Source organism: Choloepus didactylus, chromosome 10, assembly GCF_015220235.1.
Source record: "Choloepus didactylus isolate mChoDid1 chromosome 10, mChoDid1.pri, whole genome shotgun sequence".
Classification (NCBI taxonomy): Eukaryota; Metazoa; Chordata; class Mammalia; order Pilosa; family Megalonychidae; genus Choloepus; species Choloepus didactylus.
The window spans coordinates 48,298,596-48,326,387 of record NC_051316.1 but is presented as its reverse complement, the minus strand read 5'-3'; the positions used below and the strand labels follow the sequence as shown (position 1 = coordinate 48,326,387).

General features: G+C 40.6%; 1 protein-coding gene across 1 annotated transcript in view; it reads right to left on the bottom strand.

Annotated features, from left to right (window-relative positions):
• DOCK8 (dedicator of cytokinesis 8) overlaps positions 1–17,933 on the bottom strand; it is a 216,974-nt gene extending 199,041 nt beyond the window's left edge. Inside the window, 1 exon segment of the mRNA XM_037851154.1 lies at positions 17,539–17,933. Within this exon segment, the coding sequence (XP_037707082.1) occupies positions 17,539–17,591 (53 nt within the window). The 5' untranslated portion in view covers positions 17,592–17,933.
• Between the last annotated feature and the right edge of the window lie 9,859 nt (positions 17,934–27,792).

Here is a 27,792-nt window from a genome sequence, read left to right as displayed (position 1 = left end):
AAAAGAAAACACTTTTCTTTAGTCATCATTTCCTTTAATGTGGAATAAAGAATTTGCTAATTTTTTATGTTTCTCTCAAGTGAGAATTCAATTATTTATACCAAATCACTTTCTCTTTTTTCTAAAGGTAAGAAGAAAGAACTATTTATTGAACACTCATATGGTAAGCCATTTCCACAGTCTAATTTAATCCTTATAGCAACCCTATGGAATAGAATATTATTATCTTTTTATTTAACAGATGAGCAAGTTGAGGCCTAGAGAAGCTAAATAACAGGCTCAACGTGGGTTAGAAAATGGTAAAATGAGCATTTGAAGCCTGTTGTGACTCAAGGACTCATCTTCTTTTCAAAATAACATATTGTCTTCCTCATCCCTCACCCTGTATCTTTTTTTTTTTTTTTGCTATTTTAAGTAGTATCTTTATTTTAATTTTCTCTACTTGTTTTATACAAATATAGAGGTATGCTTATCTGCAAAATTTATCTTTTGTCTTGCAATTTTGTCATCTCTTTTTTTAAATTAAATTCAGTTTTATTGAAATATATTCACATACCATACAATCATCCATGGTATACAATCAACTGTTCACAGTACCATCATATAGTTATGCAGTTATCACCCCAATCTATTTTTGAACATTTTCCTTACACCAGAAAGAATTAGAATAAGAATAAAAAGTAAAAGTAAAAAAGAACACCCAAATCATTCCCTCCATCCTGCCCTATTTTTTACCCTATATCTTTTTTAAAAAAATTTTTTAATATCACCCTGTATCTTTTTAACAACACTTAGCACCACCTGACATTATATCATATATTGATTTGCGTATTTATTGACTATCTGAACTGTCAATCACCAGAATGTAAGTTCCATAGGATAGAGTGTTTCTATATCCCCAAAGTCTAAAACAAGGCCTAGCACATAGTAGTGCTTAAGAAATATTTGTCTTATGAAAAGATGAGAGAATGAATGAATGAAGAAAGTAATAATGGAATATAATAGAGAATTAAATTTCACACAAATGTAAACTGTATATAATTCTGACATTAAAAAAAGAAACTGTGCATAACAAATTAATAGCTTGTTCTAGGTGATCTTACACTCTTTTCTATATAACTTTAAGAAAGTAAACATTTAACTGTCTTAAGAGTTTTTTCCCATAATCTATAAATTCATAAAATCTATAATTAAAATATGTGTCTTTTGTAATAAGCTATTTTTCATTTTAGAAATCTGTAATTACTGCTGCTATTCTTCAGGAAACATTTCTCCTTCTCCCTAATGATTCTGTTTTTCAAATTTCATTTCTTTCACTTCTCCCATATAAACATTCTGAGTGATCACCCACATTCAATATGTAAGTGACTCCATCAATTGCTCCTTGTGTACCTTTATACGTAAGTTTTAGGATTTTCCATACAAGTTACTTTCTGGAAAAGGAAACATTGTGCATCTATTATCATTTTTAGCACTCAGAAGGTGTGAGATAGTGGGGGAAATTTAAGCTCCAATCTTCCCTTTCACCTTTAAATCTGTTTCCTTGCAAGTTTACCATCAGATAGAGGATAAGTATGTGCGTGTGTGTGTGTGTGTGTGTGTGTGTGTGTGTGTGTGTGTGTGTGTGTATTATGAGGACAGGCTTCATTCATTCTGAATACAAGCCCTGTGTTTGTAAATGAGTTGAAATCTTTATGTTGTGGTGGTGACTGTTAAGAAATTTTTCTATATCTTGTTTCCAGTTTGCTTATTTTAATTTGTCCATATTTACCTTTTCTTTTCTTATCTTTTCTTTCTTTTTTTTTGAGGACAGGGAAGGAAAATAACATTTTTTTCAGCATCGACCAGTGTAAGACCTGTACTGGGTACATTACTTATGCTGCCTCATTGAATAATCATAGAAACATTGCAAGAAAGGACTGAGTCCCATTTTACAAAAGTTTAATTAATATGTGTTCAGTGATTTTTTGATTCATGTAGCACTTTCACATACATTTTTTCATTTGATCCTGCAATGATGGTATTAATAATATTCCTATTTTACAGATGAAAAAACAAAGTCTCAGGGAAGTTAAATGCCTGTGAAAAGTCCTCCATCTGAGAATCCATGGAGCTGGAAAGGAAAGCTGACTTTTTTTGCCACCTGTGATGGTTAATTTTATGTGTCAACTTGGCTAGTTAGGATGTCCAGTTGTTTGGTGAAACACTGGCTTAGTTATTACTGTGAAAGTATTTGATTAGCATCTGCAATGAGCTAACATTAAATAAAGGAGATTGCCCTCAGTAAAGTGGGTAAGCTTCATCCAATCAATTGGAGGCTTTAAGAGCACAAACGGAGGGTTCCAGGGATCAGAAGGAATTCTTCCCCAAGACTCCACCCTGAATTTCCAGCCTAATGAATTCAGACCCAATACTTCAACATCACTCTCACTGGAATTTGCAGCCTTGGGCCTGAAACTTGCCATCCCCTACAATCTCATGAGCCAATTCCTTGTAATAAATTTCACGTCCTCTTGGTTCTGTTTCTCTGGAGATCCCTGACTGGTACATCACCAGAGCATTCTGACTTAAAGGTGTTCTCTCTCTGCAGTGAAGACTCTGTCAGTTATTATTATTATTATTATTATTATTATTATTATTATTATTATTATTGTTATTAACTGCTAGCATGAATAAGGAATATTGAGTTCACAGATTATTAAAATGATTAAAAGGAAAATAAAAGAGGATTCAACAGGCCCAAATTGAGTCAGTCATGAAAAGTAACGTAAGTCAGCTTCTTGTCTAAATTCTCCTCTTACAAAAGAGAAGTTGGGCTATGAAACCCTTTATTTGTCAAGTGGGAGTGAAAATTTTAGAATGCTTCTTTCTCATAGATCAGAAACATCTTATCTCCTGTCAAATAAAATATTAATTCTAAGTTAATCACTCAAAAGCTATTTAAAAATATCTCTCAATCTTGAGGGCTTTCCTAAAATATTTAAAATTGATTATCAGAAAAAAATGGTTGTGCAACTTGGCTCCTTATCTGTGGAGTTTCTAGAAAGTGTTCAGTTGCACATGACACTGGTGTCCTAGACTGCAATTGGATTTCTTTTCCGTTCTTTTTTTTTTTTTTTGGTACCTTTAGCCACCCTGCCTTCCAGGACAATTACACCTTGTGTTCTTACTGCCTCCTCCTAGAATCTCAGGTGTTTCAGCCCCACTCTAATGGCCTTTGTTTCCCTTGTAGCTTCCACACCACGGCCTTGTGACTTGGAACCTCATGTTTTGTTATCTGTCCCAACAGCAAACCAAACCAGGCCTATAAATATATTTGTTGGACATTTTATTAATGGCTCTTCCTTTGTGGCTGGACTTCATGGAGAGATGGCTAGCTGACCCCCAAAGACTCATGCTCTCCTTTCATAAGTAAGATTTGTTGCTAGAAGGTGGCTGCCAGGCCAGCACTATGTTTCCCAGCCCTCTTTACACATAGGTAGACCCTGCGAGTAGTCCTCACCAATGGAATGTGAGTGGAAGTGGCATGTGTCACTTTTGAGTCGAGGTATTTAAGAAACGGGTGCACCATCTTTCACGCTCCTCTCTTTCTGGCCACTGACTGAATCAGACCAGACTAACCTTAAAGCCACAAGATGGCAGAGCCATGAGATGGAAGCAGCCTGGGTCCCTGAGTCACTGTTTGGAGGACAGGCACTTAACATGCATCAGACTGTGACATCAACAGGAAAAGTTTTTGTTGGGTTAATCCACTGAGACTTTGGGATTGTTTGTTCCAACAGTTCACTTAGCTTGATTAATGCCAGATCTAAAGGCCCAATATTCCTCCTCATTAGGCTAGCCTCCTACAATTAGATGAGCTTGAATCTACTATAAGTATTACAGGGGTTGGGGTGATCATGATACCGCAGTGGAAATTCTATCACTATTTCATACCCACAGCAATTGTTGGTGGCTATGGCAGAGACTGCTAGTTGCCTACCAGTCTCCATTACCCCCTTCATTCTAACTCAGACCCAGTTTTGTTAGGGGTGGCAAACTACATTTGCCAACTACCTTGTAGACAGAGGGGACACAGCTCTGGCCAATGAGATATGAGCAGGTGTTATTATGTGGATGTCTGAAAAAGTTCCTTAAAAGGGAGCAGACTCAGCTGGCATACCTCTTTTGCCTTCCCTCTTCTTCCTATCTCCAATGTTGATTCAGTAAATAGAGTTCCAGGAGCCATCTTGTGACCATGAGGTCACAGCCACACTCTAAGGATGGACAAAGACACAAGGAACCTGGGTCTTCAGTGGCATCTTTGAACCATCAAGTCAAACCTGGACAGCCAACTGCTGGAATTCTTGTTAGATAAGAAAAATAAATAAAACCCTAATTTGTTCAAGCTACTGTTGGGTTGCCTGTTCCTTGCAGCTGAAAGTAATCTTGATTCATAGATGGGTGATGTTTCTTTTCCTGACATGTTGGGTTCTCAGTCTCCCTGCTCCATTGGCTTCCTCTGCTCACTTTTAATTCTTTCAAGCCCACAGCTTACACTGGACACCAGCAGCCACTGGAATTTCTAGGCGTATTTGGTAACTCTTGAGGATAAAGAGCTCGCTGACCCTTTTCCTTGTCACTTACATTAGCCTCAAATCCTGTCCCTTTGAGTGACATATGGCAATTGTCAAGCATCTTCTCTCCCTGATAAACTCAAGCTGCTATTTCAAACAGCTCTGCAATCTGGGATCCATCAATGTAATTATAGGATTTCAGAGAAACCCAAGAAGTTCTTAAGTTCATTCACCTGCCTCCAGGCAGTACTGTGTTTAACTCTTTCAGACACATGATTGTCTTCCATGGGTGAAAAACTTTCCCACAAAGTATGACTCACTTGGGAAACTTTGAAGAAGTCAATTTAATTTGTTCTCATTTTCTTCGCCAGTAAAATGATACTGCAATCTGAACAGGGAATGACATGATCATCTACTTAAACATTCTGGAGTTTGAAATAGGATATGATTACTTCCTATGTTGGGTACTGTGATAGATTAAAATGACCAAACATTTTGTAGCTCCTCCCAACAAGAGGTTGGGTTGATTTCCTGACTCCATGAGGTTGGGCTGTGGTAGAAGTGATGTTGTGTGAGTTCCATACCTAGGCCTCAAGAAGCTCTGTAGCTTCCACTTTTACCACCTTGGAATGTTCTCCCCAGTGTGTAAGGAAGCCCAGTCTAGACTACTGAAGGATGAGAGACCATGTGAAGATGGAAAGGCTCAGCTGACAGCCAGCACCAAGGCTCCAGACTTGGGGGTGAGTCCATTTTAGACCCTTGAGCCACCAGGTAATTGTAACCACATGACCAATCACAGGAAGACCAGCAGAACTGCCCAACTGAGCCCAGCCCAAACTGCCAACCACAGAACCATGGCAAACATTATGGTCAAACAATAAAATAAAATCATGGCAAACAATAAATTGCTATTGTTTTAAGTCACTAAATCCTGGGGTGGTTTGTTAAAATAAAAAATTGGTACTCTTCTATAATTTATATGCTTCAAACATATGAAGATAACGTTAAGGATAATAAAGGGGATCATCACGTTATTAAAGACAATACATGGCAGTCCTAGCAAGACTCTGTGAGGACAATATCTAAATGGAATATTTTACTTATTGTTAGAAGTCTTGAGGCTAATGCAAAGCAAAATGTGTAATATATTAGACAGTATCAGATAACCCAAATATCATTAACCACATGTTAGAGTTACTTTATGGGAATAAAACACACTATCTCTAAGGTGAGAGCATCTTGTGTTCAGCATTACATGCTAGATCTGTGTAAAAGTCACAGCCTGTAAGAACCTTCTAGTTACCACTGCCCCACCTTCTGCCGTGGCCAAACTTTGTAAAGGAGTGGTCTCCACCAACTTCCTCCATTTCCTCTGCATTGACTCCCTCCATAACCCCATGATATCTGACTTCCTCCCCGACAGCTCCACTAAAACTGCTGTTTCAGAGGTTTGCAATGGCCACCTTAAAGGCAAATCCAATAGCTCTCCCTTTGCCCTCATAATTTGGCACCTGACCTTTTCAAATGCCGTGCTAACTTCCTTCTTTGACATTATACCAGTCTACTATATCTTGGCCCAGTTTTTCCTCATCTTTTTATGTGGTTCTTGCCTCTTTTTGGCCACTATTCTTACCCCCTTAAAATATTCGTCCATTTTTTCAATTCCTATCCCCACCTAAGAGATGATTTCCTAATCGATATTTTCCATTCTGACCTACATTCATGCCTGAAGCCTATATCTCAAATTGCCCAATAGAAATTTTATATATTTTATGTTCATATGTATTAGTCACGATAGGCTAGGTTATGCTTGATAACAATCCAAAAATTCATAGTGGCTTATAAGAGCAAAGGCTTTCAAAGAGCAGCTATGGCTCTACTCTACTTGTCTTTACTCCAGTATTCAGGCTTATATATCAACCTCTATCTGGAACTCTGTTATGTTAGTCCTGTGGCAGAGGGAAAAGATAAAACAGCAAAGCCCAACCTGGCTCTTAAAGCTTCACCTGGATATAACTACATCACCTTCAACAAGGTGAGGAACAGCAAACAGTACAATAAACGTACAGTCTGCTATATCCTTTTAAACAAAAACTCTACAAGAGAAGTACAAAGCCATCCTCTCAAAACTAACTCTAATTTCTAGTTTCCATGATTTCTCATTGGCAGCTTCTTAATCCAATTTGCCAGACTGGAAATCTTGGTGTTATTTTTTTTTAAATGTTATTTTTCCCAATACAAAGGCACTCTTTGAAGAAAACTTGGAAAATATAAACACATGCACAAACATCCCATGTACAAGTAAACAAAAATCCTCAATCATCCTACCACCCAGAGATATCACTCATATGTCCTTCTGGTCCTTTTTCTATTGTATGTGCTTTATCTGTTCATCTATAGAGAGATATATACACATATTTATATTTAGATAAACTGATATCATACCATTCATATACCTTTATGGCTTTTTACAAAAAAATGTATCAAGGTATTGTCAAAATTTCCTTTTCCTTCATTACGCTTGAATATCATCTATATGTTAATGACCTGCAGATTTAAAAATCCAGCACTGACTTCTTCCCTGAGTTGCACATTCCTATATAAAAACTGCCTGGTAGATAACTACATTGGATATCTAATATGCATCTTGAATTAATATGTCCCCAATTAAACTCTTGAGTCACCCTCAAAGGTGTTCCACTTCCAGTCTTTTCCATCTCTGTTGAAAGCATCAACATCCACCCATACCTTCAACCAGGGAAACATCTAGATTTCTCTCTTTCTCTCATTCCTCCCACCCCATGTCCAATCTGTCAGCCCTGTCTCCAAAATATAACCCAGAGCTGACAGTTTGTCTCCCTCTCCTCTCATCACTCTGGCCCTGTCCCCATCATCTTTCCCCTGGACTGCTGCACTAACTCCTAACTGGTGTCTCTGCTTCCATTCCTTGCTTCTCTATACAGTAGCCAGAGTGTTCTTTTAAAAGCAAAAATCAGATCACATCATGCTCTTGCTCCAGACACCTTCCCAATGTACTCAGAATAGCATTTAAGCTTTTCCCATGGTCGATAAGCCATTTTATGACTTGGTCTCTGCCCATTTGTCTCTCCATCTCTACCACTCTCCCCTCATTCACTGCACTCCAGATCCACTAGCTCTGCCTTTCCTTCCAAGACACCAAACTCATTCCTGCCCCAGCTGTGGCGCTTGCCAATTGCCTGCCTGGACCCTGCCTACAGGTCATCCCCTCCAGGAGGCTTCTTGGCCATTCCATCTAAAGTATCCATACCCTCTACATTGCTCTTTGCCATTCTGTGCATAGCACTTAGTTTATCTGATAATTCATTTATTTCCTAGTATATGTCTTTATTGTCTCCCCACTGGACTACTACTTCTTTTTGAACAAGAACCTTATTCATAGCTCTTGCTCCAGCAATTAGAACAATGCCAGGCACATAGTAGGCTACAATCAACACTCACTGAGTGAGTGAATAAATACTTAGATGCTTCCCAAGTCCAACTGATTCCCTTCAGACATCTGCAGAAGCAGCCCCCTTTCTTTCCATTCTCATTACCCCACCTGATCCCAGAGCCAACACATCACATCAAAACAACGGCAGCCCCCTCCTTTCCCCTCTCCTGGAATCCCCTCCAATCCATTCCGCACTTTGATAGTTATTCTTCCCATCACATCAGTTTCATGTGTGAGACACCTCCCTGTCCATCACCTTTTGGGAGGCATTGCCCCAGCCCCCAGGGCCACAAGCTCCTTCCTACTGAGTTCTGCCGACACTGCTGCCCCTAACCTCACCCAAACACAATCAAACACAGTCTCCTGCCCTTCTCTAACTTTTGCCATCATGTTCATCTGCTCACTCCAGCTGAATTCTGGGAGCATGTACTTTTTCTTTTTTAATCATCCATACCACAAAGAGAAATTCATAGGCAATCAAAAAAAAATTATTCTTGAGTTGAATGAAATTATTGGATGGGGAAAAAAATATAACAGGAAAATTGGCTACCCTTTCTAAAGCCTAAAGAGAAAAAGGCTGTGATTTGGAATGAAGGAGTAAGATATTAGAAAGTGAAGCAAACCAGCCAGAAGATTACACTGTCAACAGGAATGAGACACTCTTGTTCCCTCCGAGAACAGATGGTCATCCTTGCCTTGAAACAACACATGTTAAATAGAAGGATAAAGGTCTCCTGTGCATTTTCAGTGGACTTTGGACCTGAGTTTTTCTACTAGCCAAATGGAATGCAGACTGTCTCCCTAATGTAAATTGCTGCCCAATGCCTAGGACTCCTTAAGGAACACTGTACGCCAGTGTGTAACTTCATGAGTGGTCCAACTCCTTTTGATTGCTCACAGTACACAGCAGGGAGCTGAGTACAGAGAACTGAAACAGCTCCACCAAAGGCGGTGGTTGCAGTGGGCTGAGCCCTGACCTACAGGCAGCAAGCTGAAGCAGAGAAAACTGGACAAGCATTTCTACCCATGGCCATTCTTTCCTATTTGTCTAATTTGAGCTGCCATGCTGAAGAGGGGCTAAGCCTCCCTGAACACCCAGGGCAGATTCAAGCCCCACCATTCAGTCATACCAAGGCCAAAAAGATCCACCCAGGCTTCTCAGCAAACACTGCAGCTTCTTTTGCTTATCCATATACTTTCTCTACTTCAATGTTCAAGCAGTGCAACAAAATTTTTATTCTATACTTTTAAAACCACATATTTAAAAATAAATATAACATCAACTCAACGGCTTATTTCAAGTCAAATGCGAACCGTGGATATATTCATTTGATGTAGAAAAAAAAGTTTTTCTTAAAATTTCCTAGCCATCCCAGGAAATGAGTACTGTGACTATACAGTAAGGAGTGGTTTTATAATTACCAGAATGCACAAATCTAAATAACTGTTGTTCTTTATAATTTCATATGAGAAGCACCATGCAATTTATTTTGATAAAGCTATCTTTCCTGAAATCATTTTCAGAACTCCTCTTTCAGAGTTATTTCATGAGGTGCCTAATAAAACAATCTTACTTTACTGTCACATCTTTTCTTGAACATAAATTGATATTACCAATTCAACAGGCTTTCTTGTATGCTAACGACTTTGGCTATTTCCAGAAACTGTATTCAATATATTGTTAAGGATATGTATAATAAAAGTACAATTCTTGATAAAGCTTGCCTCTGAGGGAGGGAGAGAGAGGAAACCAGGACTGGAGAAGAACAAAGCAGACTTCAAATTTATCTGCAATGAACTCTTTTTTCATTTAAAAATATCTAAAGCAAAAATTTCAAAATGCTAACATTTGTTAATGTCACTGGGCCCACAGATACTTGCCACATTTTCATCTGTATTTTGTATATTTATGAAAACTTTTCAAGAAAAAAAAATGCAGATTCTCCTTCACAGGAAAAAGAATTAATACCATCAAACTTATTTTAAAAATCAAATGTGCACCCATCCATGAGAGTAATTCTAAAAGGATTTCCGAAAGTGTTTCAGATAATGGTATTATCCCTAGAATAAGTGGCATCACTCCAAAGGTGACCATTTTGAAGTCGCAACTCATCCCGGGGCAGGGGTGGGGGTAGGAGACAAGGGAAGGCTCACCCCTCTCCCAATTTCATGATTCTAAATTAACCTCCTTGCTCCTTGAGGGCAAGTCCCACAACTCACTTGTCTTTATATTTCCAGGGCTTAGCACCACATTTAACATGGTAATCCTTGATAGCTGGAGTGGATGAATGAAAGAACGAATGAATAAACTATCAAACTAACCAGCCTGGGATTTACAAGCCTACTAACTCATCTATGTGCCAGAAAGTCAAGATGGGAGAAAGAGGGAAGGGTACTTTACAGCTCTGCATTTCTTAATCTAGTTCCAGTTTAGCTTGAATATCATTAGGTGATCTGTTCCCTTTTTTTTTTTTTTTTTTAACTTTCAGCATAGGAGAACAAAGAATTTTGTCCTTTGAATCATGAGAATGGTAGGAGAACTCCTGGAGCCTTCTGAGGTTGCTGAGTGAGATCATGCTATCATGTTGTGTTAGCCATGAAGGCCAATCCCAGAGTAAAAGAAACACAAAGAAATGTGAAAGAAGTACATACTCTCTAAGCTCTGATCCCAGAGAAAAAACCATACAAGTTATGTAAGCTAGAATCTTATTCTGTGATAGAAAGGAATTCTGATTTTCAACTTGCCGTTTTATTTAAAAGGGTTAGCATTTACACATTCCAAGAAGTAGACTGGATTAGATTGGTAAGAGATTGTTAAGCAAAGTAAAAAGTACATGCCGAGGTCTGGCAATAGTGTCTAAAACAAAATCAAGAAAGAACTAAGTTGTTTTTCATTAACGCACCTATTCAAGGAACAGAAACACAAAGTTTAAGAGACAGAAGTTACCACCATCTTCGGGTGCATATAAGGTCAGAAAAAAAAGGGGAGGGAGAGAGAGAAGTGCACAAACAATTTTAATCCCTACGGAATTATTTCAGAGGTCAAGAAGGGACCTGGGAAAGAAGCCAAACAGGAAAAGGTGAGAGACATTTAAGAGAAGGGGGTCAAGAGTAGCAAATAAAGATTTAAAAGATGATAAAACTCAGCAGTGGTGTGAATGCAGGCAAATGAGCACTCTTATGGTGACTGCTGGGAGCGTAAATAGGTCTAACTTTTCTGTAAGACAATTTGGCAGGGTGTATAAAAAGCTTGAAAAAATATTTCTTCCTTTGAATTCCACTCCTAGAAATTTTTAAGGAAGTATTTGTGCTAGCCCCAAAAGATGTATGTATAAAGCTGATCCGTTAAGCTCTGTACATTACTGTAAAAAAGTAGAAACTATCTTAATGCCTCATAATAGAGAATTAGTTCAATAAATCACAGTATATCTAAATTAATGGAATATTACACAGCCAACATAAATTATAATGTAGATCTACATCGATTGACGTGGAGAGTTGTTCATGATTTTTTTTTATAAAGCAGTAAGTGCAATATGATCTTATTTTTGTAAAAATGTTAACAGCTCTAATTTATGAGTGGTAGAAATGTGAATAATATTTTTTTCTTTTTGTTTATTTAACTTCCCTATGTTTGATGACGGACATGGGTTAAAAGAATAGATGGTGGAGAAACTCTGGTTCTCCCACTATCATTTCTCCTCTTCTAATATTATACTTGATCTGAACACAGTGGGTGGGACATGATATAATGATCTCAAACCCTAGTTTGTTTGATTTCACCAGAATCCTGCATACAGATGTGTTCATATATACTTTCAGAGGTATCAACTTGTTTTTGTTCTAGATATTCCCAAGTTGTCAATAAAGCAAACCATACCACTACACAGCAAACTTCAAAAGCAGGGGAACCACAACCACAGAACTTTGTTATTTTCACCTAGAGCTTAGAGGGTCTCTCTGGCCACTGACTGGTAATAAATTAAACCACATGCTTGTGGGAACAGGGATACATATTTCCGTTGCCTTAACCCTTTATCCTTGGCCAAATAGTAGTAAGCACCTAGTGGTTCACCAATGAGAAGAACCAAGTAATCCTGTCTCTTAGCCTTCTCCAGCAAGAAGGTGGAGCATTGCCACATTGCTGCTTTCTCAAGGTCCCTGTTAGAGGATGGAAACGTGAGGCATGTCTGACATCATCCCATTCCACTGCTAGCTCTGTGTGGGGAGCAGACACAGGAGGCCCAGTCCCCTGAGTTCTGCCTCTCTCCCTAGGTAGCCACATGATGTAAGTATATTTTCTTTCCAAAGGTCCATGCAGAAGTAAACATCAGCTTCACACACAGACGTGAACTGTCAGAGCTCAAGGAACTCCAAATGAAGACAAGTTCACCCTGGCAGAAGGTTCTCTTAATATATGCTCTGTAAGGCATCTTTAGAACAGCACCAGATGCCTGAATTTCAAGTGGAACTTGTTATAGAGAATGTGGAAGGAAACAATTCTAAATGTCAAAGAACCAAAGATTGCCCGTGAACCTCTCTTGGTCTTTGGTCTAGAATAATCAGACAACTTGGAACAATTCCTGAAATCACCTTCCTTCCCACACTCACTGCCACTGCAGAAGAAGAGTACTGTTTTCACTGCACACACACACATTTATACATATGGACACATATACTTTTATGCTTACATTATCTCTGCAGAAAAAATTAGCAAATACGTCTCAGAAAGATCTCTTTACCTTCATTTTGTTCTGTTCCTATCTATGTCCATACTTACTGAGGCTGTTCTGTATTTAATTTTATTCTCTCTTTTTAGCTCGTTGTCATTATCTTCTATAAAATTGGTCTTTTATTCTTCATACTTAATATTTTGATCTTTCTTTTTAAGTGATTAAGTCAAGATCTAAGCACAGTTCTTGGCACACAGTTAAGCAGTCAGTAAATGTTACTCATTTTATCATGTTTTTAAGTAAAACTGAGATGACATCCTGGTGTGATGGTGAAGTGAGAGTCTATCTGCATTTGAATCCCAGCTCTGCCCTTAATAAGCTGTTTGTAACTTTAGACAGTTTATATACCCTCTCTGTGCTCAGTTTCTCCATCTGTAAAATGGACATAGTAATTGCTCCTAACTCATAGGGGTAAACGAGTCATGATGTAAAGACTTAGGCTCATACCTACCATAGAATAAGCATTATAGGTGTTAGCCATTGTGCTGGTTTGAATCTACTATGTCCCCCATAAAAGCCACGTTCTTCTAATCCAATCTTGTGGGTACAGACTTATTATGGGTGGGATCTTTTGATTAGGTTGTTTCCATGGAGGTGTGACTCCACCCATTCAAGGTGTTCTTGATTAGTTTACTGGAGTCCTTAAGAGAACTTAGAGATGACACAGATCCAGATGCTTGGAGATGCAGACAGAAAGATGTTTGCAGATTCTAAGCTAAGAGATGAAGCCCAGAGTTTGTCCTGGAGAAGCTAAGAGAGGACCCAGATGCTTAGAGAGAAATGCCCTGGGAGAAAAGGAAGGATGCACAGGAGCTGAGAGAGAGACATTTACAGAGAAAATGCTCAGAGACATTTTGTAGACAGCCATTGAAACCAGACAATTCGGAAATACTAAGCTAAGAGATGAAGCACAGAGTTTGCCCTGGAAAAGCTAAGTGAGAACCCACAGATGCTTAAAGAGAAAGCCACTGGAATCAGAAGCTGAAAGAACACAACCCAGGAGCAAAAGGACCAGCAGACGCTAGCCACCTGCCTTCCCAGCTGACTGAGGTGTACTGGGCATCATTGGCCTTTCTTCAGTGGAGGTATGCCTTAGTTTGGACACTTTTAGGCCTTAGAACTGTAAATTTGTAAAAGCCAATCCATTTCTGGTATTTTGCATAACGGCAGCCTTAGCAAACCGGAATAGCCGTTATTATTTATCCCTTTGAACCCTGTCCTACCAGGATCAGCAAAGTTCTTCCTTCATTCTGCATTTTATTCTCTTCATCCAAAGTCCTTATTTTATATCTGTTATGTATTTGCAAGAAACCAAAATTTTGTTTACTGGATTTCCAGAAAATTCATAATAATTTTATAATATTCATAATAATTTTATAATCCATGACAGCATTAAATGCCAGTAAGGAAAAAAAAGACATTTAACAAGATTAGATGCTCCTATGATAACTGAATTACGAAGCACTGGATGAAATCCTAAATGCTAACATTATAACCAAGAGCCTAACTCAACTTTACCTAGTCTTTTCTTTGTACACAGGAAGTCAGTGACAAACTGAAATGAAATGAAAACAAGTGTATACCACTTATAAGAAATTAAATGTCATTCTTCCAACTTAGAAAAACTCAACAGTGAATTTTTCTTTTATATCTCCCTGAGCTGTTCTAGAGAAATGCTTAATTGTCACAAGTCAATGCTTAATTGTCACAAGTCATACAATTACACGTAGTGTTCAAAACAGAACCAAAAAAGTCCCATCTGATGATTTTTCAACCCTTGGAAATTCAGGCTTCATAAGAGTGTGAAAGAATTGGGAATCCTGGGGGGATGGCCACTGGCAGGCATTCCCAGGTTCCTCCCCACCTTCTGCCCTGCCCCGAACTGGGCACTGCTGCTTGCAGGAAGCCATGGAATTTAGGAACAGTGGGAGACATTCCTTTCCTGCCATGAGATAGGCTGTTCACTCTTGAGATTGGTATGGGCAGAACTGAGCTCTTTAAAAATAAAATTTTTAATATATCAGATCTGCATATTTCCTTAAGAGGAAGCACACTGGCTTTACCCCATAAATATTTTTAAGGGATGGCTCTGAGTAGAGAGGTGAAAAAGCATGAACTCACACTGATTGTATTGACAGCCATATGTAACTTAATCTATTTGAAAAAATAATAGGTAAGCCTGCAAGGGAAAACATTTTATTTTCCAACTTCAAAAGTGCAAAACATCACATTGTTAGTCTGTTTACATATTAACACAGAATAATTTGCCAGTGCTGTACTGAAATGATGATTTTTAAAAAATTAATTCCCTGCTTGCTTAAAGGAAATTCTTAAGAGACATCGATCAAGTAGCATGGGTGCAGTTAAGAGAAACAGTGTTTGGAGCTGTTTTGAATCCTGGCTCTGTCACTGCTGGTTGTTGGCCTTGGACAAATGTTTTGACCTGTGCAACTACATCTCCAAACTTCACTTTCCACCTCTGCAGAATGGAAGTAATCTTGTGAGTCTCATAGAGTTTTTTTTTTTTTTTTCAGGATTTAATGATATGGTCCATTAAGTGCATAACACAGTGTCCAGAACATAGTGAATGAGCAATAAATGGTGGGTCTAAATATTATATTAATACTTGGTATATCCTTATTAATCTACTCTTTTGAACAATAATTTCTGCCAACCTCCTTAGCATAACTCTTTTACCCAATGCCCAAAAAGCTTTAAAAGGGGAAATTGAACTCCAAGATAGGAATAATCAATTCATATTTTTGCCTGAGGATAAGGGAATCTTTTGTATTTTATGTATTCTGAGTGGGGCTCTTCTTTGTCAGATGCCATCACAATCTGTTCCACTGAGTGTAGTTTGCTGTGTTAACTGAGGAATGAAAGATACATCTGAGAGAACACAGCTCCACTGGCATCTCCTTACCTAGGCCCAAGCTGGCCTCTGCCTGTAAACAACTCCTCCAACTTCAGCTTTCCTTTCTACCTTTCTTCCTCAGGATCTTAAAGATGGCAGTGATGAAATAGATAATAATGATGATGAAGATGACAGTTATGTTGATAGCTAACATTAATTTCACACGTTATCTGAGCCAGGCACTACAAGAACTTTATTTGCAATATCTCACTTAATCCTCACAGTAGTCATAAGAGGGATTTGACATATAAAGAACCAAAGTTTAGAGACGGTTAGTAAATGCCCATTGTCATACAGTTGGTAGCAGAGAGCCAATTTGCAAGCAGATCTGATTCCAGCCAGGGCCCTTATTATTCACAACCCTCAGGTGACATCAGCCCCACCCCTGCTTTCAGGGCTGCCCATAGGATCATATCAGGCTCTCGCTGCTCTCCCCAGTCCAAACCCACCCAACCCCACAGTCTCTAATGTCTTTCGTCCAGTTCACACTTCCTGACCTAAAATTCATAGGGATGGAAGAGTGGTGGCTATGGCAAATGGTCCATCAGTCAATAACTCCAGTTTGATCCCCTGAACCCCCAAAAGAATTGCCCCTCGTGGCAAGCCACAGCCATGAAACCTAATGCAGAAAAATATCCCCACAGGGAGATCCCTGATATACTTTATCCCTTTTGACTGTACCTTTTGACCTCCAACATTAATACACAGTTCATATTAATAATTAAACTCATCTAACAGATAAAAAAAATAGTAAGGTAAGAAAAGTGGTTTGTTCACAGCTATACAGCAAGTGGAAATAAAATTGCCAATAAAGCTAAGCAGGCCCTTTCGGAGTCCTTCCCACCTCCTTATTCTGAGCTTTTCACTCCTGATGGCTCACACCTCTTCACAAACAAGCAGCACTGAGATGAACTTACTGTGGAGCCAGGCTTTCATAGGCTCAGCTAAAAGGAGACTTCAACAAATCACAGAGTAGCGAAGGCAGTACAATAATAAGTTGACCCTTCATCCAGACAGTTTAGATTTCTTTGGGCAAGACACAATGCCTCCAAATATTTGTCAGCAGTTTTCAGTGAAGGAAAAACAGCAGTTTAAGCACCTCTGGTGAGAACTTTGAGCAGTAAATGTGCTTACATTTTAGTATGTCCAATATTTATTATGAATTGGTGAGTTCGGAACCTGTGTCCTTAGTTCTATGATGGAGGGCTATAAATGTAAAAATAAAGTCAGCTACAGGTCATCCTTTTTTGTTTATTTAAATGTAGAATTTTTAAAAATCACTTTTTCCACTTCATAGCTCCTTGAGCGGTCCAGAGAATAAAAACGGTGATGTCAGCTGGAGCCAAACTTTTACTGGAAACGGGAGGGGAAAGAGCCCTTCTCAGCATCACAGAAGCCTCAAAGCAAAACTCTGACTTTAGCCACCTGTTTTCTTTCCCCTTTCCGGAACAACCTCCAAGAAGGTCGCAGTTCATAAGTAACTCCGCAGCAGGCCCAAGACAGCTAACCCTGCTCCCATCACACGCCTCGGGCCCCGCCACCTGTCAGAACCACGGAGGGCTGCACGGATGAGGCGGGGTAGGGAGGCGGTAGCCCGAGAGGTGATCGGGAACGAGACATTGGCGGCTGGGTACAACCGGGACGATTCGTATTTTCAGGGAGGACCCAGGTGAGCCCGGCTCGCGGGCTCCACCGCAGCAGTCTCTCGGGAAATGGGTCTCGCGACGCGGGGACCCGGCGCCCCCAGGTTTCAGGAGCGTCCCGCCGCAGACTCCCCGAGACTGGCCCGGCCGCAGCCCCGGGTGCTGCCTGCGGCGCAGCGCTCGAACGGCTCCGGCAATGCCGCCGCGGGGCGCGTCTTACCTGTTGATCTTGAGCGCGAACGCCCTGCGCTCTGCGCTCGGGAGCGTGGCCATGGCCCGCCTGCTGCACGTCGGCTTCTAGGGTCGCGGGCTGTGGAGAGCCGGGGTCTGGCGCGCCGCAGAGCCGCTGCAGCACATGCCCAGCGAGACGCGAGCCTCATCTGTCAGTCGGGGCTGGGAACTTCCGCATTTCCACCTTCTGCGCTGAAGTTACCCCGGGGGACGGCCCAACCCCCGAGCTGCGGCCGCGAGTCCAGACACCCGCCGCCCAGCTTGGCACGGAGGGAGCGGCGGGCGAGGAGGGTGTGGACGCCCAGCGGAACTGCCCTCCGGATATTCCGACCGACGGCGCGCTCTTCCCTGGGCCCTGACCTCAGGCAGAAAGGAACGCGGGCGGATGACCCGGCGACCACTGAGCGCAGGCCGGAAACTCCATCTGCCCGACTCTGCAAAGCTGCCAGGGAACGTGGGCAAGCAAGGGAAGCCCGCGCCTTTCGTCCGCCCCACTGAGTTGGCGAGGTTCGGGAAACCAACCCTGGAATTCTTTATGCTTGAGTTTATTAAAGGTTGACACCATTCCTTGCAAAAGGCAGCTTTAAAAAAGGAAGAGCCGGTGGACTGCTTCAGAATACAAGTAAACTTCTGCAAGAGATGTGTCCGTCATCCTTTCTGGACTCCTTAAATAAATATAGTAAATCCATCCACGGAATAAACATTGTTACCTTTTTTTTTTTTTTTTTTTTTAAACAACCTGGGGATAAATGCTTGTCTAGGGAACTATTGCACACAGTATCCCTGTAATTCAAGAATAGTCTGCATCCCGGGTTATATTTTCAGTTTCAAGCTTCTCAGGTGCCCAGCCCCAAGCTCAAGAGAGAAACCAGAAAAGTCCCAATGCTTACATGCTCACTGAACTAGAAAAGCCCATGTTTATTTCAAGTTGCTGGCTTGCTCTCTTTATATTTTATTTGTCAGCTTGCCCTTTAAAAGAAAATGCTATAACAAGGTAGTTTGGGTTCAACGCTGCAGCTGTCCTTTATGGTAGTCCGTAGCCATGTGTGGTTATGGAGCACTTGAAAATGTGGTTAGTCCAAATTGTGCTGGAAGTGTAAAATACACACTGGATTTTGAAGACAGACCAGATAAGATACTGCAAAATATTGTACTAATAATTTTTATATTGATTACAGCTTAACATGATGTTTTTTATCTATTAGGTTAAATAACATACATTATTAAAATTAATTTCATCTCGTTTTTCCCTTTTTAAAAAAATGTGGCTCACATTAAAGAAAATTTATAATTACATATTTGGCTCACATTTGTGTGGCACATTATATTTCTATTGGAAAGTGTTGGTCTGAAGTATTTTTGCATCATTTGCAACCCAATTCTCAGATGATACCCAAGGGCTGGAGTCTGTCTCTTACCCAGTCCTTTCTTTCAGCTTCAGGTAGTTTAGTAGCTCTTCAGAGCTGGTTAGATAACTTTATTTCCCTCTAAATATCAATGCCTTTAAGCATATAAGACAAAGTTGCTAAGTATAACATCACATAGATACAACAGACCAAAGAAAAGAAAGCTTTTGAAATTTGGGTGTTTTGACTTCCCAAATTCTCCAACGTACGTTTAATGCACTGGAATTTATGAGCAAACACTTAGATGGAAAAATACTAAGAGAACAATTCTATGAGTACCTTTTCAAATTGGGAACAAATGAATGATTCATAGAAAACTTTTTATGCCAGAGACTTCAGTCCACTGTGTACTCTGTCAGCCTTACTGATGGGCTTCTGAGTTTTGGAATGTTTGTGACATATAATTTCAGATAAATTAAAAACATTATAATGTTTCCACATAAACAAAGATACAGTATAGTGAGAGCATCTTACAGTTCAGAACTTGCAATCAAGAAAACTTTTTGGGGGGAACAGGATTATAAAATTTTCCGTCTTACATCAGATCATCGTACATTCAACTTAGTCTTTGTACCTAAGTATCGAGGTTCAGACCAGCATTATTGTCCTCTGTGGTGTCAATTTCCTGAGGTTAAAGATGACCCCAAATTTTCTTCACAGTCTCTTAACAACTCAACCATGAATATGCTATATCTATTAATTAAGTCAAATTCCATCTGCTCTTGGGTGTGTTCACAGATTACTGGCAAAGTTCAAAACCAGCCATCTAAGGGTCTGGCCTCCGCATTCTCATTGCTTCTTTAATTCTCTGTAGCTGGGATTCTCTCTTCATTGCACCTATGTCCAAAGTGCACTCTGTGAGGTCTCCTTCCCACACCTGACTGCCTTCTTGGTCTCTCTTTTCCTCCACATCTATGTGTCCTTTGATTTTGTTTTTCACTTTCATAAAATTCTTCCCTTGGCTTCTATGACAGATGTGGCATAAATTATCCCAAAGTCTCCTCCTGGTTTTCCATTTTCTTATCTCCCCTGAAAGGTGACCTCGTTCTTTACATTGCATCTTACCTATTTTATTTAACAAACAATTAAATTACACTTACCTTGTGCCAGGCACTGTTTCAAGTCCTTCACAATTATTACTTCATTTAATCCTCATAAAACCTAGTAATAACATCATCATTCGCACTTGTCAACTGAGGAAACTGAGGCACAGAGAGGTTAAGTGACTTACCCAAAATCACGAACTAGTAAGGACAGAGCCATTTCCAGTCTTTAAGTTTGCCTGTCTCCCAGACATCTCCACTTGAATGTCTTTAATCTCCACAAATGAAAAACTAAAACTCTCTGTGTCTCCCTGCTCAACTGGAAGCTGATGTTCCATAATTATCCATTTCCATCAGTGCCACTATTTCCCCCATTTGTCCAGGTTTAAAACTTTGGAGTCATCTTAGGCGTCGGGTGGGTGGGGTGGAGTGGGGGTGGGGGTACTGAAGCAGGAAATCTGGGTTCTGCTTTCAGCTTTTCACTGACCATGTGATACTGAGTGAATCACACTCCCCTTATATCACGAATTCCTCAGTATTGGACTGATATCATCTACTTGCCTCCCTGAAATCTTGGAATTTGTCAGCTCTATCTTCTCTCTCTTCTTCACCCTTCAGATCTAATTACCCACCAAGGCCTATCATTCGTTTTTATAAATATCATTGTTCTCACTGCTTCCATCCTGGTCCTGGCTCTTATAAATTAATGTCTGGGTAATGAGAACAACATTTTAAATGGCCTCCTTGTGTGAAGCTTCCTTATTCCAGTCTAATCTGACTGGACCACTGCATTAATCTTAAATACCTGTTTCTTCATGTCTCTTGGCTGCTCAGTTAGCTTTGGTGGTTTCCCATCATCTCGACAACCAAGCATGACCTCTTCCAACTGACTTTAGGCCACTTCACCTAACCAGCTCTCTCTTTCACCTGTCTGTTGGCATAGAGAAGATCCCCGACTTGTTTCTAAAGAAAGCAGTGTTCCTCTCTTCCAGGGGCCTCCAGGCCACCTTTGATTACGCTATTCTTCCCGCCATCCTTACCTTATATCACATCTAGTCCCTTCCCATCCTTCAAAGTTTGAGTCAGCTTGTCAAGCTCCGTCTCCACCTAAAGGATGTTAACTCACAAGTATTAGTTGAAAGTGTAGGTCATCAGCAATGAACACAGACTGGTGAAGTGGAAGACCCAGAGGTCCAGAGCAAAGTGTGATCATTTGCATGACTACCCCCATCTTCCCTACACTATTCAAGACCTCCAACAACTTTTGTTCCAATGTCACTTTCCATGCACATCTATTTCATATTGCAATGCTCCCTTCTGTCCTGCAACTTCCTAACTCCCTTTCCAGCTTTGTTTTTCTCCGAATCACTTATCACTATCTGAAATACAATATATTTATTTGTCTGCTTGCTATCTATCTCATGCTTCTGGAATGTAAGTTCCATGAGTTCAGGGATTTCTTTGTTCACTGCTCTATCTCTAGGGCCTAGAACAATGCCTGGTGCATAGTAGGTGCTCAATAAATATTTGTTGAATAAATGAACAAATAACTGATCCAGTGCCTAACACAGGTCAAACTCAATAAATACTTGTTAAAGTGAACCTAAATAGGAATGACCGAGTTTTATGTGTTTTTTCAGAAAGAAGTAATAGAATTTACTTTTTAATTCTCTTGAGTATTTTAGTTTTAACTTCCTGTAGGTATCTTCCAGCTCTTTTGTTTTTTTCTTTTTTTCTTTTTTTGTATTAGAGAAATTGTAGGTTTACAGAAAAATCATGCAAAAACAGAATTCCCATATACCTGCCACACCCACACACATAGATTTTTTTGTTAACATTTTACATTAGTATGGTACTTTTGTTATAAGAGATTAAACAATATTATTATGATTATGCTATTAACTGTAGTCCATCACTGTGTTGTGCAGTTCCATGGCCTTTTCAAATTTTTATTCTATTAGCATATATACAACCTAAAATTTCTCATTTTAACCACTTTCAGATGTATAATTCAATAGTGTTAATTACATTCACAGTGTTGTGCTACCATCACAACTATCCATTACCAAAACTCTTCCATCACCACAAACAGAAACTGTACCAGTTAAGTGTTAACCACCCATTCCCTACCCCACCCTGGCCCCCTGGTAACCTGTATCCTAGTTTCTGATACTATGAATTTGCATATTCTATTTCATATGTGAGGTTATACAATATTTGCCCTTATTTCACTCAGCATGATGACTTCAAGGCCCATCTATGCTGTTGCATATACCAGAACTTCATTATTTTTACGGCTCAATACTATTCATAAACATATGTATGAATATATATCACATTTTTTTCATCCATTTTCTGTTGATGGACTCTTGCATTGCTTCCACCTTTTGGCTATTGTGAATAATACCGCTTTGGACATCATGTGCAAATACGTGTTCAAATTTCTCCTTTAAATTCTTTTGGATTTATGCCTACAAGTGGGATTGCCAGGTTTATTAGGGTTCTCTAGGGAAACAGAACATATAGGGGGTATCTGTAGCTACTATGAGATTTTATAAAATTTTCTCATGCAACTGTGGAGATGAAAGAGCCTAAATTACATAGGACAGTCTGCAAGTTGGGAACTCTGATGAAGGTTTTCAGTGAATTCCCCAGGAGAAGCTGGCCAGCTAAAGTAGAAATGAAAAGTCTCTCTCTGACTGCTGAAGTCATCACTTCTCCTTTTCAAGCCTTCAACTAGTTGGATGAAATGTCTTTCAATGCTGATGACACTCTCCTTAGTTTATTGTAGATGTAATCAGCAATAAAGGCAATCACTTTACTGATTATTAAGTCCACGAAATGTCCTCAGTGAGGCCAGTGCTTACTTGACCAGACAGCTGAGAACCATTACCTGGGCAAGTTGACACATGAACCTAACCATCACAGTCCGCCCACTGACAACTTGACAGCTATACTAATCACATTAAACCATAATTAATCTCTAAATAAAAAATAGTAACAAATATGTTTTTGGCCTAATAATACTCAGCTGTCCAACGTACAACAAGAAATGTACTAAATCTCTCCAAAATATGGTGCAAGTCCTTGGGCAATATTCACTCTTAAACTTGATATCCTATAACATAAATACAACAATATGAACAATATAACTTATGTCATATGATAAGGGGATAACATGGAAGAAAACAAATTATTTACTTTATTATGAGTATATGCAAACATGCTCATAATAAAACAAGGAAGAAATATTCATGCCATTACAGTCCTCGTTTCTGTAACTAGTCACATGGTCATAGTTCATGTTTATCACTACCTTCTTCCACTACCCATGTCATGTTCCCTTTACCCTCAGCAAGCACTTCAGCTGGCCATGGTTCTTTACCTGGTGGGATGACCCAAACCTTCATTCCTGAAGTTTCTGGGCCGTTGGTAGTCCTGCCTGGATTGGGTTGTTGCAGTTTTCATTGACTTTAATCACAGGGCATGATAGTACTAAGAGACTCCTTGGGGGTCTCCTATATTCCAGGAAAACTCTTCCTTACCTCCATTGTGTAGTTGCAGTCCTATTTCCCCTTGATAGTCAGGGTCAGTCACCCCAGCCAGTACAGTAATCCCCTTCTTTGCCTGTTGATTCAGAGGCATTAGTAGCCCAAAGTGGCCAAGTGGCGGTCTTAACTTCCAGTTCAATGGAATCACTGTTGTGTCTCCCGGTGAAAGCACTCCTCCTTTTGGAACTAAGAGCTGTAGACCAGCAGAGATTAAAGTTGTAGGGACAGGCAGCAAACTTTTTCTAGTGGATCACCGAGGGTAACAGTGACTGGTGCCACTCCTATTTCCACCCCTTGATTTCTGGACCTGTGAATCCTGCCTATGCAGGAAACAGCACCATAGAGTGGACGCCGATTCAGAGCATACTCAGGCTCCTAGAGAACACTGCCCCAGCCCTGCAAGGTACTACCACCTAGTTGGCACTGTAATGGAGTTTTCAAAAGGTCAGTCCACTGTTCCAGCAATCCAACTGCTTCAGGATGCTGGGGAACATGATGGGATCAGGGAATTCCATGAACATGTGCCCATTCCCATACTTCATTTGCTGTGACATGGGTCCCTTGACCAGAAGCAATGTTGTATGGAATACCATGATGGTGGATAAAGCATTCTGTAAGTCCATGGATGGTAGTTTTGGCGGAAGCATTGCATGCAGTGAAGGCAAACCCATATCCAGAGTATGCATCTATTCCAGTTAGAACAAATTGCTGCCCCTTCCATGAAGGAAGTAGTCCAATGTAATCAATCTGCCTCCAGGTAGCAGGCTGATCACCTCGGGGAATGGTGCCATGTCAAAGACTGAATATTAGTCTCTGCTGCTGGCAGATTGGGCACTCAACAGTGGGTATAGCCAGGTCAGCCTTGGTAAGTGGAAATTCATGTTGCTGAGCCTATGCATAACCTCTATCCCTACCACCATAGCCACTTTGTTCATGAGCCCATTGGGCAATGATAGGAGTGGGAGTGGCTGGGGAAAGAGGCTGACTAGTATCCATAGAAGGTGTCATCTTATCCACTTGATTATTAAAAATTTCCACTGCTGAATTCAACCGCTGGTGAGCTTTCACATGGGACACAAATATCTTCCTATTTTTTTTTTCACTCAGAAAGATCTATTCTTCCCCAGACTTCTTTGACACCAATTTTCTGATCATGTTCCTTCCAAGTCCCTGAACATCCAGCCAAACCATTGGTGACAGCCCATGAATCAGTATACAAATGTACCTCTGACCATTTCTCCTTCCAAGCAAAATGAACAAGAGGCACTGCTCAAAGTTCCACCCACTGGGAGGATATCCCCTCACTACTGTCCTTCAGGGACTTCCCAGAAAGGGACTGCAGTGTGGCAGCTGTCCACTTTTGGGTGGTGCCTGCATTTCATGCAGAACCATCTATAAACCAGATCTGAATTTTCTCTTCCTCAGTCAACTGATTGTAAGGAACTCCCCAATAGGCCCTAGCTCTGGGCTGGGAAAGAGAAGGTAATGTGGCAGGAGTGGGGGCCATGTGCATTTGAGCAACTTCCTCATGTAACTTACTTGTGCCTTCAGGACCCGCTCAAGCCCTGTCTTGTATATACCACTTCCTTTTATGATGGAGTGCTGCTGTGCACACCCAACTTTATGGCTTGGTGGGTCAGACAACACCCAGCTCATGAAAGACAACTCAGGTCTCACGGTAACCTAGTAGCCTATGGTTAAGCATTCAGTCTCTATTAAGACTCAGTAGCAAGCCAAAAGCTGTTTCTCAAAAGGAGAGTAGTTATCTGCAGAGGATGGCAAGACTTTGCTCCAAAATCCTAAGGGCCTGTGTTGTGATTCTTCTACAGGAGACTGCCAAAGTCTCCAGATAGCATCTCTATTTGCTATTGACACTTCCTGACCCATTGGATCTTCTGGATCATATGGCCAGAGTGGCAGAGCAGCTTGCACAGCAGCCTGGACCTGTCGCAGAGCCTCATCTTGCTTTTCTAGTTCCCACTCAAAACTAGAAGCTTTTCTGGTCACGCAGTAAATGGGCCAGAGTAGCACACCAAAATGAGGAATATGTTGTCTCCAAAATCCAAAGAGGCCAACTTGGCATTGTACCTCTTTTTTAGTTATAGGAGGGGTCAGACGAAACAGCTTATCCTTCACCTTAGAAGGGATATCTCGACATACCACTGAACACTGAGAAATTTCACTGAGGTGGAAGTCACCTATATTTTTGTTGGATTAATCTCCCATCCTCTGACACGCAAATGCCTCACCAATAAGTCTAGAGTAGTTGCTACTTCTTGCTCACTAAGTCCAATTAACATGATATCATCAATATAATGGACCAGTGTGATATCTTGTGGGAGACAGAAACGATCAAGGTCCCCGCAGACAAGATTATGACACAGGGCTGGAGACTGATACACTCCTGAGGTAGGACAGTGAAGGTAACTTCTGGCCTTGCCAGCTGAAAACAAACTGTTTCTGGTGGTCATTACTAGCAGCAATTGAGGAAAAGCATTTGCCAGATCAATAGCTGCATACTAGATACAAGGGGATGTGTGGATTTGCTCAAGCAATGATACCACATCTGGAACAAAAGCTGCAATTGGAATGACCACCTGGTTAAGTTTATGATAATCCACTGCCATCCTCCAAGACCCACCTGTTTTCTGCATAGGCTAAATAGGAGAGTTGAATGGAAATGTGGAGGAAATCACCCCGTACCCCCCTGCATCCTTTCAGTCCTTGATGGTAGCACTAATCTCTGCAGTCCCTCCAGGAATCCAGTTTTCCTTTTGATTTACTATTTTGCTAGGTAGGGGCAGTTCTAGTGGCTTCAACTAGGCCTTTCCTACCATAATAGCCCTCACTCCATAAGTCAAGGAACCAATGTGGGGATTCTGCCAGTTGCTGAGTATCTCTACTCCAATTACACATTCCAGAACTGGTGAAATAACCACAGAATGTGTCTGGGGATCCACTGGACCCACTGTAAGGTGAACCTGAGCTCAAATGCCATTGATCATCTGACTCGGTAAGCCCCTACTCTGACTGGTGGACTACAGTGATGTATTGGGTCTCCTGGAATTCATGTCACTTCTGAGCCAGTGTCTAATAATCTCCAAAATGTCTAATCATTTCCTTTTCCCCAGTACACATTTACTCTGGTAAAAGGCTATAGGTCTCTTTGAGGAAGGCTGGGAGGAAGATTAGCAGTATAAATTTTGGGCAGTGCAACAAGGTCCTTCCCCAAGGGTACCCGGCCTTCCCCTCATTGAAGGGGCTCTGGGTCTGTAAACTATCTCAACTCCGTGAATTGATTAAGGGGTCATGACTCTATTTTTGTAATTCAAGTTAGACTTTTGTTCACTTGACCTAGAACTCTTCTGCCTATACAGATCAAGTAAAAATTCAGTAGACTGCCCAACTATTTTACTTCAGGGTACCCCATCTTCTACTAGCCAACACCATAGGAGTCTGCGAGTCAGATTATTTTCGACTGCTGCTTCGAGTCTGCTGTCCATTAAGGTAGCCACACCTACCTTGTCTTTGACGATTAAGTGCTGCCACTTGGCTCCAGCCAACTCAGGATCCTATCACCCCCACTGTGCTTACGGATTCCAGCTCAGTGACAGCAGTTCCCACAGTAATATCTGACCTACAGAGAAGATGAACCACAGAGCTCTTCAGAGATAGTGGTTAGTCTCACAAATTTATTTCTCACCTGCTGAAAAGTGTGTCCTCTGGACCTTCCTGGGGTGCATGAACAGGTCTTCCATGGTAAATCCCCTCTAACATACCAATCTTTGTAAGCCTTTGGATCCGCTCATCTACATTATACCAGGGCAGTTCCTGGCAGTTCAGCCTCAAGTAATATCAGTCACCTATTGGTCCATGTTTCAGCCAACCACCCATACAAACTGTTAAAACCCTTTCTAACTCCTTGAGCTATAATACTGAATACAGAGTCTCTGCTTAGTGGGCCCATATCAATAAATTCAGTCTGATCCAACTTTATATTCCTTCCACCATTATTCTACACCCTTAATATCCATTCCCAAGCATAGTCCCCTGATTTCTGTCTGGAAAACTCATGCAGCTCTTTTGGAGTATAGCGTACTTCCTCATGGGTCACACTTTGTACCTCACCTTTTGGGGCCTGTTGGGACCTCAGTCTAGTTATAGGTCTGGAAGAAAAGAAGGGTAGTGGGGGAGGGTCACGAAAAGAATTAGAAGTATCCTTCAAGCCAATTACCTCAGGGCA